This window comes from Coccinella septempunctata, chromosome 1 (assembly GCF_907165205.1).
Source record: "Coccinella septempunctata chromosome 1, icCocSept1.1, whole genome shotgun sequence".
NCBI classification, from domain to species: domain Eukaryota; kingdom Metazoa; phylum Arthropoda; class Insecta; order Coleoptera; family Coccinellidae; genus Coccinella; species Coccinella septempunctata.
This window is the reverse complement of record NC_058189.1, coordinates 60,502,784-60,518,208: the sequence shown is the minus strand read 5'-3', so window position 1 is coordinate 60,518,208 and position 15,425 is coordinate 60,502,784. Positions and strand designations below refer to the sequence as shown.

Below are 15,425 nucleotides of genomic sequence, written 5' to 3'. Positions count from 1 at the left end.
TTAAGCAATAATACATAATTCATTCGTCTTACAAAATATAAATATGCCAACAAAGATTGTCAATGAATCAATTTCTTTCAGTAATGCCACTCAATTATTTGACTCTTTGGCAAATAACAAACCAAGGATGATGGATATTTCAAGGATTCAATTTAACAGATGCTGAAACTCAAGAATTTTCCAAAAATTGTAAATTAGGATTATAATTAATGGGTGTATCCCATTCAGTTTTGAAATATTATTTAAAATGAATGTGATTCAACCATAAGGCACCCTTAATGAATCAATAATTCGTTTTGTTAATGGTTCGGTAATGCATAGATAAATTGTTATTATAATTTTGGAGAAGGAATTCTTTTTTTCTATCTTTGATTTTTTTGTAACTTGATATTATAGGCATAACATAATATGAAGTTATTCATGAGAATTTTAATTCCCTACTGGAAGGAATAACTCTTTCAGAAGCTGCTCCCAGTGTATACAGGGAGATTTGAGGAAAAGATTTAACCAAAATAATACTGATTTTGATTCTAGATTATTTGCGACATCTGTTGGACCGAACTCCTTGAGAATCCAAAAATCTCACATACATCCAATTTTAAACAATGGTATTCCAAACTTTTCAAAAACACAAAAACTTTCTCTTACTGTGGCCTAAAACCTAGTGGTCTGAAATATTATGATATGAGAAATAAACACTTGTAGACTGTTCCTGATAAGTTTAGAATATCCCCCATAAACTTATATGCAATTCCAACATTAGAATATATATTGACTGTCCTTAGGTAACTTACAATAAAAAAGGTTGAGAACGAAGACATCTCTTACTTCAATTCGAAATTAGTTCAGTCCTTAACTTGTTGGTTTGGTGGATTTTGATTACTATTATTTGAAGATTCGTTTCCACTACCTGATGTTTGCGTGTCGGTATTTGAAAACTGGGTGCTAGAGGTTGAAGGCTGCTGTGTGATAGGGATTGAAGGAGTTTGTAAGCTTGTTGCTGAAGATGATGGTGTATAAGAGGACGATGGGTTTGGTAACATTTCCATATTTTCTCCAACAGTTTCCACGGATTCTTCAGCTTTACTGATTTTTCTGTCTACCAACACCTGAAGAAAAATGTTAGTATGTCAGGAGCAAAGCTACATTTGTATTTTGTATAGGGACCACATGTTTGGTCATCCCTACCTGTAAATTCTTCATGTCTTTGATATCTGAACTCAGAAAAGCTGCACTGCTTTCTGAGGAAGCCAAAGATACCGACAAAGGTGAAGAATGCGGACTCAAACCAGAAACGCTTGGGGTTGCTATGGCTTCGTGGCAGCTACTTGTTTCAGGTGAATGAAGGCTTCTCAAACCGGGTGATTTGATTTCGGTGAACAATTGTAGCATCTTCTGTTCAAGCGCCCTGTTAATTGACAACTGGGTTTTGTACTTGCTCTCCACAGCCTATTTGGAAAGTAGATACTAATCAATACCATTATAAATTATAAACAGGCTCTGAAATTTTCTTATTTATTTTGAGCAGCAATTCAACAAGCACATTTCTCATTTCATCAAATATTGCAGTTCAAATTTCCCAGTCTTCTAGTTTTCTCGTTATGACCATTACGTATCATAAAAATACCAAAAATTCAAAGAACCCAACTCTTGAAACTAAGTTGGACGCTATCTAATGAATATTGGAACATTTATTGAAATGAAAGTATTTGTCATATTTTCTTATATAATGCGCCGTTTTCGAGTAATTTGATGTTCAAAAATTAAAAAGGATCTGTGAAATTCGAAGAATTGGGTACTTTTTCTGAATACAACTCTGTTCAAAAGATCCACAGATGCGTATTGTCACAGATTTAGCAAGTGATTCTAAAGGTTATTTTGTTTTTTCAGGGGTGGCACAGCAAATTATGAAAACTTAAGATGGCTATATCTTTTTATCAGGGCTGAATCGGAAAAAATGGTATAGGAAAAAAGTGGTCCTTTTGACCTCAAGAATATATTGTTAAAATATTTGTATGAGTCAAACACTCACCCTGTTAGTAGAGTGGAGTAGAGAAGAATAGGGTTAGAGTATAGTGGAGTAGAGAGAAGTGAAGTGAAATAAGGTGGAGGAGTAAATAACAAATATTTCTTGACACATAACATACCTCTCAATGTACATTTTTCTCACCTTGAGTTTTTCGTAATTTTCAGAATTAACTTCCATCAAATTCCGCTTAAGATCCGATATTCCTTCATCTTTTTGGGATAATATCATTTCTAAGTCGATTATTCTATGCTTGTAAGCATCCATTAGTGTCTTTTTACCTTCAATCTTACTTTTCAAAACTGAAAAAAAAAAGTTTTAATCATTTTGATATTTTTATTGATTTCACTGAAATCAAATGAAGTAGAGCATTACAATTGACTTCCTCCTTGTACGATGTCTCGAGCATTTCGATGTGGGCATCAAACAAGCCTGTTTTCTCTCTATCTTCCAATTTTTCTTGAAATTTCATATTCGCCTCACCTAACAATAATATTTCTTTATTTAATCTTTCAACCTCTATTCTTGCTTTTTCCCCCATAGCTACTTGTTCTTTTGCTAACTAAAAACAAATCTTTTTTCCATATTTACAGAAGAATAATTTCGATTGTTGTTTATATTTCATAAGGTCAGGCAATTAAATTAAAATCAGTAGTCAATTTGAAAATGCCGAATTTATCTGCCTGGCCTTACATTATTGTGAATAAGAACATCGTGGTTGCTGTACTCACGTTCAACTCGGCATAAGCTTCAAATAGAGCAGAGCATGCTTGTTGTCTCTCTGTATCAACCGAGCTGCACTTGTCTTTCAGTTCCAACAATTTCAAACTTTCCCTATCTTTCTCACCACTCAATTTATCCACTTGATCAAGCAAATCTTTCACCTTCAATTCAATATTTCAGACAGTTAGAACAATAAATAAAGAGTTAAATTTTGTTATTATGACTGATTGAATGTTACTGACCTTTTCTTCTAAATGTTTTTTATATGATAACAATCTCCTTTCTTCTTCGAAGTGTTCCATTTGTATAGTGGAAAGCTGTTTCCTCAAATAATCTAAATCACGCTGTTGAAGTTGTATTGTATCTTTCTGAAAAGTAAATATTTTTTATCATACATAGCAAAATATGGACAAACTCGAAATTACCAGTGCTGAATTATATTCTTCTAAGGCTTTAACATTCTTAGCATCAGCCAATAGCTTTCTGTTTCTTGACGAGAATGCTTCACGTCTATATCTCTCAAAAAGAAGTTGTTGCTGAACTAATTGTATATGAATAGTCGGATTAGAGATGTCTCCTTTACAAATTTCCATATATCTAAGAAAAACCAATTGTGTTAAGAATATTATATAAGATATATTATACAACTCACTTATCGAGGACATTGTGAATTGAATGTTGTTGGCTGTCTTTTTCACCAAATGGCTTGATAGGCATCGGACTCGAAGATGGACTAGTTTTGACATCTGTACTTCCTAAACATGGAAATATATTCAGAAAAAGATGTTCATATGACATGTAACTATCAGTTTGGGTTTCACTAGTAGTAAAGCTCTTCTGATTAGATTCCCTTGTTTGGTTCACTTCCTCATCGAATGCCTAAAAATTATCGATTTACCCATATTGAACCAGAGAAAATCGAGATATTGTCTTCGAAATGAATAACTGAAATTGTATAGTTCTACACGGCGAAATTGTGAAGAAAATAAACCCAGACATAGTCGGAAGGCATTGACCTCAATAGCCTCAACGTCCTAGGTAGTATTGATCTAAACCAAAAAAGACTATAAAAAAACTCCAGGAAAAATGCCAAGTAAAAAATCCAGAGAAAACAGAACGAGAAAAGGAAAAATGATATTATTCCTTGTTCACCAATCTCAGAAAAGAGAATGATGCTCCAGTGAATAAATTCGCCGCGTAGAACACGCTTCAAAATATCTAACCTCTTCATCAGTTTCTCTAAGAGTTTTATTTCCTTTCCGAGCTACAGGACTTCTTTTTTTAATATCAGGACAAGAGCTGGCTCTCCTAACGGTGGTTGTTTCTGAGGTTCCTATAACGCAATATCCATTAGACAAAGCAATTTAGAAGAAATTTACTGATTTAGACACCTTTGTCTGGACTTCCACCGACAGAGTTTCCTGAGGAATCTCTATCGTAATTCTGGCTGTGGTATCTGAGACGTTGCACTCTTTTAGCAAAATCATTCATTGATCTAGAGTTGGGCATATGTAATCCTCCCTGGGAGCAAGGGGACCCCTGCTCTAATGAATTCTCTATCTCAGTATCAACTGAAATGACAAAAAATGCTCATGCAGATTAAAATTGGAGAATGTACCATCAGCTAAAACACTTTCAGTTTTGATAAAGAGAATAAAACACCTGAGCTGTAAGAAATCTTCTAACGCTCTAAAATGCAGTAATGAGATAAGATTTTTGAAGGTTTCTTTTTTCGTTCTTTTTTTAATTCTCACCATCAACATCCTCATGAAGGACACTATCGCATTTCCTTGTAACCACCGGATCAACTTCCGCTTTTTGTTCAACTATAGCCCTAACTTCTTCATCCTCCCTACTCAACGGTGAATCGTTTCTACGAGGTGATGATGTGACAATTTTAACAGGACTCGTTGGTACGTTCAGGGATGATACACTGGGCTCCATACATGCTTCAACACTCTGGAATTATCAGAGTAGATTGATCAGGATCAAAAAAATCCATTTCAAGAATAATCATCAAATTGCAAGGAGTTTTTCAGAATTTTTCACAACTGCGTTGAACTTACACAGCTTATATTTTCGAGTAAAGTACTTTTTGTTGTGTTAGAAACTGGCCTAAAACTTCTTCGAGGTCAAATTTTTAAATGAACGTTCTCACCTGACTCCTCTCATACAGCAGCTTCTGCAGTTTTTGGTTAATGAATGATTCTCTTTTAACAGCTCCGCTGCTCGATGATGGAAAATGAAAGGGGGATACTTCTTTGCGCATGGGTGATGAAGGTTGTGAATGTGTGGGCGTTGTGTTTGCACTCCTGTTTTTAGCGAATGAGGTGAGTCCACGCACGACTGATGAGCCGACGTGGGGAGATCGGATGATTGCAGGATTCCGAGTGTCCTTCAAACGATAAAATCGTGTATGCGAGTGTATGGAATAAAACAATGAAGGAAGGGTCCAAGGCTGAGAGATGCGACTGCACAATGAGAGATTGAAACGCCTAAAGGTTGGAATATAAAGCAAGGGATCAAAATCAGGAAAAGCGTGAAATGAAATAACATAAAACCATTAATTCATGAGGAAAAACTATAGAGATTAAGTAAGATCATTCCGAAAATGAATCTGTCAGCATAACATACAGAGAGTATTTGATTATCAAGTTACTTGTTACAAGAAAACTTTGTTCTGCCAATGACTTGCTGCACTCAAGCTCTACAATTAACTACTCTTGTTAATCTGCATACTTAGTAAATTTGCTCTTTGGATGCATAAAGCTGACTATCCGGTGTGATTTCAAAGCAAAATTAATATGGGCAAAAAAATAAAGGGTCCATTTGATTTATAAAGCAAAAGCAAGTAGCAACTAAGATTACCAGCGATGCTAACTACTGAAATTGAAAGATAAATTGAAGAAATCACTACTCACTCGTACTGGTGTTGTTTCAGGTGTTGCTTCTATAGCTGCCTCCGGAGGTGAAGTGCCTTCATGACTGCCAGTGCTTTGCTTAAAAATTTTTTTAATCATTTTTTTTTACTTGATGAGAAGAATCTCCAGTAGAAGCAATACTTACTATGTAGAGTGGTTGGATGATACTTTTCGGAGTAGTTGGGGGAGGAATGCGATTTGGGAATGCTAAACTTGGACTAAAAAACGCCTTCGAATCTTGTGGTGGCAATTTGCACAATTCAGTCAGTTTTAAATGTGGAAATTTCGGTTTTTCTACGGAAAAAATTAAGAGTTCAAAGTTAGTTGCTGAAAGATGAAATCACAGGCGTTTTTTGCACAAATAATATCAATATTGGGCAATTTCAGTATTCTAGTGAAATATTTTCGATTTTATCTGATACTGATTTGTTATATACAGAATCAGAATAAAGTGTTGAGTGAGATTTTGAGAATTTCATTTATCACACAGCTAAACCCCGCTTTGTGAAAAATGAGTTTTCACAAAACTGAGTTGAAGTTGTAGTTTAACCCTCTAATACCCAAGTCCGCCTTGAGACTGGTTGCATATATGTGGATAAAAAATTATTCTGCCCATATCCGCCTTCAGTATAGGTTCATTTCGTGAGTACAGGTGTTAATGTAAATCAGTTAACTATTTGCGAAAAAAAGATGTAGATTATACATAAGCTAATTTGAAACTATACGGAAATAATTTTAAAAAAGGAAAAAAACTTGGGCATTAGAGGGTTAAATATACATATATTGAATTTACCATCACATTGATCTTCCAGAAGCGCTAAAGAGAAAAAAAATTTCTATTACAACATAATATGAAATAACGTTAGGTGTGTGAATTTATTGTCTTTATTGAAAAGCAGTCGGAGAGCAGTTTGATTGTTCTCTGTTTCTTTTTAGTGAGTGTATTCTGAAGGGAGAAAAAGTACTGTTGGTCAAAATCTGAACACAAATATAGAAATAATTGAATTTGGTTTTCACGAAATTTCAAATATTTTTCGACAATTTTCCATGAAGTGCATTTTTGCATCAATTTTGGACTATTGTCAATTGAAACTGTCAGCTAAACTGAATCATAATATAAAATTTTCAACTTACCAATTATTGTTGAATTTGTTGTATTCGAGCGGGATCGAAAACCACTACTGACATAACAACAATCGTGGGGACATTTATCAACTACATCAACATAAAATTGTTCACATTCAGCGATAATTTGTTGGGCACCTTTCGTCTTCCACCTAAAAATTGCAAAGATGAGTGGCACCCTTGAGAAAGGCTTCAGAGAAACAAAGAAAAATTATTATTATCATATGGAAATCACGCACCTGTCGGCCGACATTTCATTATCCTTTGAGGCTGTGACTAGTCTTGGATGCATTCGGACAGTTTCAAGCATCGGCTGAAAGATAGAAATGAGATGACTGATATATGATAGAATAATATAACTCTCACCTGAATAGTGTGTATGAAAACAGGGTTATTTTTATCTCTATAAAACGACCGAAGGTAAGCCACAAAATTGCATGGATACATCCCATATAATCTCAAAAATAAGGCATACAAAGAAATCTGCATGTGAATCATCATCTGCTTATCAAAATATGCCCCAGTTCCCAGATTCCATGAGGCAAGGCGGCTGAAAAAAGGAAAATCTATAGTCCTGTATGAAAAGCGAGCCAGCTTTCAACCTACCTGAATATATCAAAAATTTCCTGTAGATGAAGAGCTATCAAAGAGGGAATCATGGGCATAAGGACAATTATCAATAATAATGCACTTATTAATGCCAGAATATCATCCTCTGTCTGAAAATAAATATATATTTAGGCTCGGTTGTTCAATTCAGGTTCAAGCCGAGATTTAAGTTGATCCTGGATTAACATGATAGATTTGAACGGAAATGTCAAAATTAATCCAGGATTAACTTTAATCACGAATTGAACAACCGGGCCTGACTGGCAAATAATGAAAATCAATCAATATTTACTTTCAATACGTATAAAATTTCTTTCATTAGTGGATGTTCATTTATCTTATAAATCCAAGTTGGCTGTTTTCTAACGATGTGTCCCAGTAAAGTTAAAGCTTTGACTCTAAGTTCAGTCTCCTGTCTCTTTATGGATTCGTTCAGTCTGAAATTTGAGAGGAAATATCATAAAAATCATGACATTATTCCACAAGATCGTTGATTTACCTATCAAATAAATACCTATGATGATTTTCATTAACATTTGCTAAAATCTCCATAGAACGAAGAGAATTTGTGTTCAGATAATAGTCATATAAGCCATTGATAAACCATGGATCTCGTACTAAAATAAAAGTTGATCAGAGTAGAGAAATTCCAAGACGATTTAAAATGAAATACCACTTTGAAGAATATTATATATTTCAGCTTTAGCTGCTTCAATGATTTCTGTATCGTTACATTCCAATTTTTCGAAAATTTCTATCGGTTCAGACATCACGGCAGATACGAGAGGATAGAAGTTTTAATAAAAATAAAATACGAACACCTGAGATTGTTTTTTGAAAAATATTGAAAAGATTAATTTTTGAAATAACTGAAGTCTATTTTACATTAAACGCAATTTATTAGGAACTTCTATCTATCCATCATTCTCAATCTATTAAATTATATTTCGGTATTAGAAATTTTGATAAATATTTCATAATTCATAACCAAGAATCCCAAAATTTTAGACAAACACCAGAGAAATGAAGATATTTTGACATTCATGTTTGAAATTTGGTTATATAAATGTCAACAGATCAGATTTTCTTGTTCATAACGGATCAATAAAATAATGGGATAAATCAAAGTGAATTTTATCAGAACTATTTCATCATTAGTACGAAAGTAGGAGTAGTACTCAAAACTAAGTGACATATGAAATCTAATGATATTTCGACAGGACCGTAATGAAAATATTTTCGATTCACAGACAGGACCGTATTAGATATTCACATCTGTTGATACCCCCCAGGAGTACTGGTGGATTTCTATATGCACGAAACAAAAATATGTAGATATTTTAGTCGAACACAACTTAGACAAATGCTCATGTCATTTGAGAAAAATAAAAGGTCAAGGGTTTCCTTAATTGTTTTATTATGAATTCGATTATACAAAATTTAATATTTTTATTTCACAGGGACAAACTGAATTAGGCGTTTGATTTTCCTCAATAGTGCTTCAGCAAGACCTTTATCGGATTCTGGCAGATCTTGAAGAGTCTCCAATAGCTGCTTTGTAAAACTGTCATTGAAAATTGATACAAGGCCTTGTTTGAGGTTGCTTATATCATCTGTTGACACTTTCCATGTAGCCTCCATAGCAGTTGGCAGGGATTCTTGAAAAAAATTTCAACATTTAGAATGGAACTTACAAGAATTTCATTCTACGATAGGAATAAGTCATTCAATTAGAAAACCTCTCAATAAATACTGATTATTGATAACTCACCATTCAAGTTGTTTGTATTTCTGGTAACCATTGGTCCAAAATGTTTCGCTCTGGGTATGGCTTTCAGCATATAATAATCCAAGTGTACCCAAGTTAGGTACAGGGCATGCTCAATAATAAAAGTACAATATTTAATTTCCCTCTCCTTACTCTCCAATTTCTCCCGAGTAAAATCAAGGATGTGCTCTCTCATTGAAGTCAAATCTTGAAGTTTGAGAGATTCATTCACGAATTCCCTAAGATCCATTGAACTCATTTCTGGTATATCTTTGATTTTTCTGTGAAGTCTATCCAAAGTCACCTTTTCTTGATGGTGGTAACTCACTGCACTGATCAGATGCTGCACAATAACACCCAACGAAGGAGTCTGTTCATAGGCACTCTGAGTGTTGCTGGTTGTATTCAACGATGGCTCAAAGATCACCCCCACTCCTGTATGATCAATGCCGTGATTGGCCACAATGCTTCTACAATAGGACAATAAATTGCAAATGACTTGCATTCCGTAAAGTAGCCTTTGCGACGTCTGGTAAGTATTCAGCATGCTGTTGGAAGCGTTGTGAATCAAATTTCTTATTACTGATTCAGTGAGGATGAATTTGGGCAAAAGAGCAAATATCAATTTCTGCAATCGGTATAACTGGGCGCGATTGCTCTGAATCAAATCGGGATTCTCCATTATGTTGATTAGTTCGTTATTTGCACTTCTGGAAAGAACGAAAGTAACAAGAGACAGTTCTTTTAAAGATACAGTGGACAATTCTGGACTTCCAGACCTCAACACCAATTCAACGACATCCATATGGCTGAGAACATAAAAAAGTATTTGAACTAAAGCCGACTTATTGTCGCAACCCAAAGTCGTTAGTAATGCATTACAAAGATCAAAAGTTGGCAGCCATATTTGTAAATATTGTTCCTCCAAAGACGGTGCAAACTGACTGATATCTTCCTTGAAGTCCCAGGTCTTGTTTATTTCAGGATGATGTCCGAAAACTTTCATGTTACTCAAACACGACAATAGGTTGTGTTCTAGTAAGAGTTCAGCGCCCATCCTGTTACCTGCCAATTTGATCAAAAACGCAATTTTGGCAGAATAAACGTAAAGAACTTTAATATTATTCGATGAAGGCTCCAACAAATTCAGCAAATCTTTATCACTTTCAAATATACTTTGAATTATGTGTTTTATATAGCCTCTTCCCGACATGAATGCTATCCAGTTCATGTTTCCTGTCAAATATAAAAGCTGTCCTAAGCTGGTCATCGCTAGTACTTTGCACATATCATGGGAACTTATACAATCATGACAAAGAATTTCAACGAGTTTTTCTCCAAAATCGTTTATAACATCTGTTGGCATATTTATTGTGGTATCATCTAGCTGCGTTAAGTTCAACCGAGAGCTATCAAGTCGGCTAACAAACGAGCTATTTGCAACAAATAAACCTTCATTTTCTTGGTCGATATGTGTTAGCTGTAGGAAAATCATCAGGCAAGCATAGATATTGATTCTCAATTTTTCACTCACAATATTCGATGCAAGTATCCATTTCATTAATAGCCTTAAAATTTCTTTCAATGTATCAGCATTTGCTTGTATAACATATAAATCTTTCTTTGAATTTACAGACATTTTGTTCAATTTCTTCTCCTGTATATGGCACTGTTGTAAGTTACTTAACAATAAAAGAATTGTACCTGACAACAACTTGTTTGCATCACTAACAATATCAACAACTGTCACAGTTTTAAGCAATTTAACCAGCAACTGTATGCACAAATATTGCTTATCGATTGGCGATAATATCTCGAACGGAATGTAGAGGACAATAACATCGATTATTTGACACCAGGCTTCCACAAACTGAACAACAGCAGCGCTTTCTTCTCTGCATTTATTCACTTCCAAAGCATATTTCAATACTTTTGGTATTTCTTGATTTATTGCCTGCATTTGTCCGATTATAGCAGTTCCTTGAAAGTTTTTCAGTTCATCATTTAGGATTTGGTGCAGTTTCTTTATGTTTATCAATTTCGGAGTGCTTTCTGTTTGGCAACTTTTAAGCAAATTTTCTAACACTGTTGTATTGAAAATTTCCCAACTTGGCATCTCTGTTTCGGTTTCTTTCGCTTCGAAATGTTCTGTTAGGTTCAACATGAAAAAATCTGGTTCGTCAAATGATATGGGGGCGAACGCAGGTCCAGAATCCGATAGGCTGGGCTTCGATATCAATGCAAATGTGTCATTGCATACTCCGATATCATAAGACGGATAACCTGTGAGGAAATTTGATAACTGTTTCAAGTATTTCACTTGTTTACTTGTACTGCACACTTTTAGTTCAATAGCCACGGTTTTCATCAACCAAGACGCTTGTCTCAGAGACTGCATGCTCTTCAAATGCTTATAACAGAATTTGAGATGAGTTATGAAGAAATTCTCATTGGATTTGATGAATCTCAAGACAGGACCCGAAGTTTTAGCGTTCGAACATAAAATATGTAACATGTTGTAAATAGATTCCAATAACTGATCCGGAATAGATTCTCTGATGGCGATGTTGAATAGAACGAAAATCGAATGTAAGCATGATCTTGGATAATCGTTCACACCAGGTAATAACAAATTGGATTTCGATATATCCTGCTTGATATCAAATCCGAGCAGATAATGTGAGAAATTGGGCGCATTGAACACCACACACTGCTTCAGTAGTTTTAAGATCTCCAGTTTTGTACTTAAATTCAATTGTTCGTTATCTTCCGTTAGAGCTTCATCCAAGCATTCTATAAAACCAAATTTGATATCCTTCGCGACGTCCTCCATTGAAAACAGCATACTAACAAAGTGGCTGTGGGCTACTGGAGAGCTCAGAACTAACCTCAAAACTTTCACAGCACTGTTGGAATGCTCCGACAGATGGTAATGACAGTTGACATATTTCGCTATGTTTATGCAATGATCCGGTTTTCCACTTCTCCTGTTGATGGTTAGCAGAAGTTTCATCATTCCCGTGAGCAATATGGGCTCAGAAGAAGCTGCTACTATGTTAGAGAATGATCCTTGTAGTAGAAGAACCCTATGGATGATATTCAAACAGTGCAGCACACATAGCTTGAGCATCTCCTCACCGGGAAACGAAACGAACTGACTGAAAAAGTTGCAACCATCATTCACTATGTCCAAAATCAGATTTAACAAGTCGGTTTTGTTGTTGAATTGTATCATCAGGTGAAAACCAGGGGGAGTGTGGAATTCTTTGGTGGTGTCATCTGGTGAAATGTCGGCTATTTGTGGATCGTAATGCTTCAAGAATTTCTCGAACAGTTTCAAACACAGCATGGCCACCTCCCACTTTTCAGAAGGATCTTTGTAGGACCTAGTGTGGTAACGCAGAAACACAGAATTAACAATGAAAGTTAAGTAGGGAGTGAATCCAGGTTTTCTTGGTCCCGCGCCCAACATTCTCGGAATACCGAAATCTGTTAAACTATCCAGCAGATTCAAGAAGGCCTTCGTAAGTGGATATTCTTCATCTCTAGACTCTACTTCTTCTAATTCGGTTTCGATACCTCTCGGAGTATACCCAGAAATCGAGGGTATTGTGATGAGTATTTGGGATGCTTCAAGGTTCTCCCACATCTGTGAAGCGTTTTCTGGCGATTTCGAAAGTGTTGCCAAGGTCAGTAACAATTCCGCCTTCAAGGGAATCGGTATGGAACATCCCACTAAACCAAGAAGGACAGTTAAGGGGGCCCATCCTGGATGCTCACATAGAGCCAACCTCGAAAATTCATCGTGTTCCGCGACAGTTCTGATGAGGAGGAGAACGGATTGTAGGCCTTTTATTTCTAACGGTGAAACTGCTCTGTGATATGACCCTTTCTGGCCGTAAATGGTGTCCGTTAATGGGGGTGTTTCTTCTCTAAGATTGGAGTAGTACTGAGCGAACGAGATGAAAAAGTGATCCCAGGATATGGTGGAGCTAGGCAGGAGACCGACCTGAGAATTTTATTAGTATATATATGGATGAAGTACAATATTCTACTAGCATATTATTGCTACGATTCATTTTTTAATAAATAATTTAACTCACCTGCTTCAGCATATTGAAGCAATTCCTAGCAGCTTGTTGGCATGTCGAAAGACTGCTGAGAAAAGTGACATAAGGCACGAACAACGTAGAAGGCAGCATATCTCCAGCAAACCTTACAAACTTGAATAAAGAAACCGCCCTTGGTGGAGCATGGTAAGAGTATGACTGATCGGGATTTATTTCAATGGGACTCCAATAGTCCAAAACATACGTATTTTTCAGTTTGTTACCTTGGTACAATTTAGCGATGGAAAGAAGGAGGTTTTCAAAATGTCTTGGAAGACTAACTGGAGCTTCTAAACCTTCACGTATGTACACTTGTATAGTTCTAGCCGATTCATCTGCTTTGATCCTCAATTCCTTCACTTTTGGGTATAGATAAACTATGAAATCGGTAAGTAAGTAGTGCATCCTTTTATACATAAATTCATCCTCGTATAAAAGTTTACAATCCAGCACCATATTATTCAAGAAGTCAAAAACATTCATCTCGATAGCTTTGTCAATGAAGATCTCCTCTTTTCCAATAAATTCTTGGAATTGTTGATTTTGACAAAGTAACTTTAGCGAAGCTATACAAACAGCTACTCCAAAAGTAGATAAGGCCTCCAGCCCTGCACAATTCCATTTTGGCTTATTTGGTCCAAATTCTTTGATAATATACTCCAAATAATGTTTTTGGGAAAGAATAGGAAGGCTTTTTACTACTTCTTCACCATCTTCTCTTGTATGAAGAATACTGAGATCTAAGGCAGATAGTAAGGCCATCTGTAAGGTCAAATTTACGGAGTCCAGTTTTCCTGATGCTTCTTCTTCACCTATCATCAAAAATAAAATTGTCTATAAAGAAATATCTAGATGGGTTTTGGAGCTGAGATTGAAAACAAATTTAAAATTAGAAAAAACATAAAAACTCCAATTTTTGGTCAACTTTATGATTCATTTTTGAGATAAAACATCCTGATGTATTTTTAAATGAATTCATATACATTATTGTTTTAAAATCAAACTCACCTTTAACTTCTTTCAGATAATCTATAAGGGCTAAGGTAGGCGCTTTTGGAAGGCCACTCTGTGTGGCCCAAATGAATACTATATCTCCCAAAAGGTTTCTAATATCCAGAAATAAATCCTTAACCTGTTTTCTATGTTTGGGACCCCCCAATGCAACATTCTGATGTAATTTTTCTAGTTCTTTACTTAGGTCTAATTCCCTCAATAATTCAAAAATTCTAGTAAATAGTCCACCTTCCATCAGCTGATCAGTATAGATTGTGATGAATCTTGCTACCTCTTCCTTGATATTGACAGACCATTGCACTCCATTCCTGGCTTGAACAAGACATTTTAAGGCTGAGAGTAAAGCCTTTCTACCATCGTAGTATAGGAGGACCGCTACTAAACCTCTAGGTAAACCAGGATGATAAGTTACTTGGAGCTGTGCAGTACACAGTAAGTCCAGAGCAACAAATTCATTTATATCAAACATATCAGAAATTATTATTGTCTCTTGGTACAACTCTTGCGATAATATTTGATGACCTAAACCACGTACTGTTATTCCTTCGGTCATACCCTTCTTTATGTCTTCTCTGCTCTTGGCATTTTTAGGCTGAAAAAACAGTATTGTAAGAACACTCCAGAATTCATTCACACAAGCCTCTCACCGGATTTTTAAGTAAGGAGAAAAAACTCTGTTTATGTTTCCGAAGTGCACTTTCTAACTCAGAATTACAAAGATTTAAGGAACTCTGAGTGAGATGTCTAAATACAATATCTTGGAGGTCCTTGTACGGATTCCACAAATCTTCAGATTTCGTGAATACTAAAAGAAAAATTGAATTAAAGAGTTATTCAGAATTGCAGAATTTGAAAAGTACCTTCAGCCATTCTACTGCCGGCTCTTTAAACTAAATCAATTAAATTTTTCTCGAACTGCAGAATTATTGGAACCTCGACATCGGTATGTTGTCTTGCTATCGTATTTCTGATTGAAATTAATGAAATTATTATTATTTATTATTCGCAGCAGTTGCAAACATTTCTGGAAACCAGTAATTTATAACCTCAAATTTTTGATTTCCCGCAAGAGAACAATTCAAATATTCTGTGCTTTTGAATGTTGACCACAAATTTATTACAGCAATCTG

At 35.4% G+C, this 15,425-nt stretch overlaps 2 protein-coding genes across 3 annotated transcripts; both read right to left on the bottom strand.

The window, feature by feature from the left end:
* Positions 1-364: 364 nt before the first annotated feature.
* Positions 365-8,431, bottom strand: LOC123323044 (hamartin). 2 transcript variants are annotated; one of them, XM_044911245.1, is made up of 21 exons: positions 8,078-8,431; positions 7,904-8,021; positions 7,697-7,841; positions 7,402-7,514; positions 7,162-7,345; positions 7,035-7,108; positions 6,805-6,947; positions 5,816-5,964; positions 5,671-5,748; positions 4,908-5,144; positions 4,504-4,708; positions 4,141-4,320; positions 3,973-4,082; positions 3,402-3,628; positions 3,175-3,346; positions 2,992-3,117; positions 2,758-2,910; positions 2,402-2,588; positions 2,171-2,328; positions 1,189-1,449; positions 365-1,109 (listed from the first exon to the last, which is right to left on the bottom strand). In XM_044911245.1, the coding sequence occupies exons 1-21, from the start codon at positions 8,172-8,174 to the stop codon at positions 846-848; spliced, it is 3,381 nt and encodes a 1,126-aa protein (XP_044767180.1). In that variant the 5' UTR covers positions 8,175-8,431; the 3' UTR covers positions 365-845. The 2 variants fall into 2 exon arrangements, with proteins under 2 accessions (XP_044767180.1, XP_044767181.1); XM_044911246.1 differs by lacking the exon at positions 4,908-5,144.
* Positions 8,432-8,804: 373 nt separating this feature from the next.
* Positions 8,805-15,275, bottom strand: LOC123323043 (nuclear pore complex protein Nup205). Its single transcript, XM_044911244.1, has 6 exons — positions 15,156-15,275; positions 14,943-15,100; positions 14,290-14,887; positions 13,276-14,093; positions 9,176-13,181; positions 8,805-9,062 (listed from the first exon to the last, which is right to left on the bottom strand). The coding sequence occupies exons 1-6, from the start codon at positions 15,163-15,165 to the stop codon at positions 8,854-8,856; spliced, it is 5,799 nt and encodes a 1,932-aa protein (XP_044767179.1). The 5' UTR covers positions 15,166-15,275; the 3' UTR covers positions 8,805-8,853.
* Between the last annotated feature and the right edge of the window lie 150 nt (positions 15,276-15,425).

What these genes read in the sequence shown, in the direction of transcription:
- LOC123323044 (XM_044911245.1), bottom strand. Translation starts at nt 8,174, where the DNA reads ATGTCTGAACCGATAGAAATTTTCGAAAAATTGGAATGTAACGATACA. An exon ending in AATGAAATGTCGGCCGACAG is followed by an intron (nt 6,948 to 7,034) that starts GTGCGTGATTTC and finishes TGCAATTTTTAG; the next exon opens with GTGGAAGACGAAAGGTGCCC. An exon ending in CCTTCATGAGGATGTTGATG is followed by an intron (nt 4,321 to 4,503) that starts GTGAGAATTAAA and finishes TTGTCATTTCAG; the next exon opens with TTGATACTGAGATAGAGAAT.
- LOC123323043 (XM_044911244.1), bottom strand. An exon ending in TCTCCTTACTTAAAAATCCG is followed by an intron (nt 14,888 to 14,942) that starts GTGAGAGGCTTG and finishes CTGTTTTTTCAG; the next exon opens with CCTAAAAATGCCAAGAGCAG. An exon ending in TTATCTGAAAGAAGTTAAAG is followed by an intron (nt 14,094 to 14,289) that starts GTGAGTTTGATT and finishes TTTTGATGATAG; the next exon opens with GTGAAGAAGAAGCATCAGGA.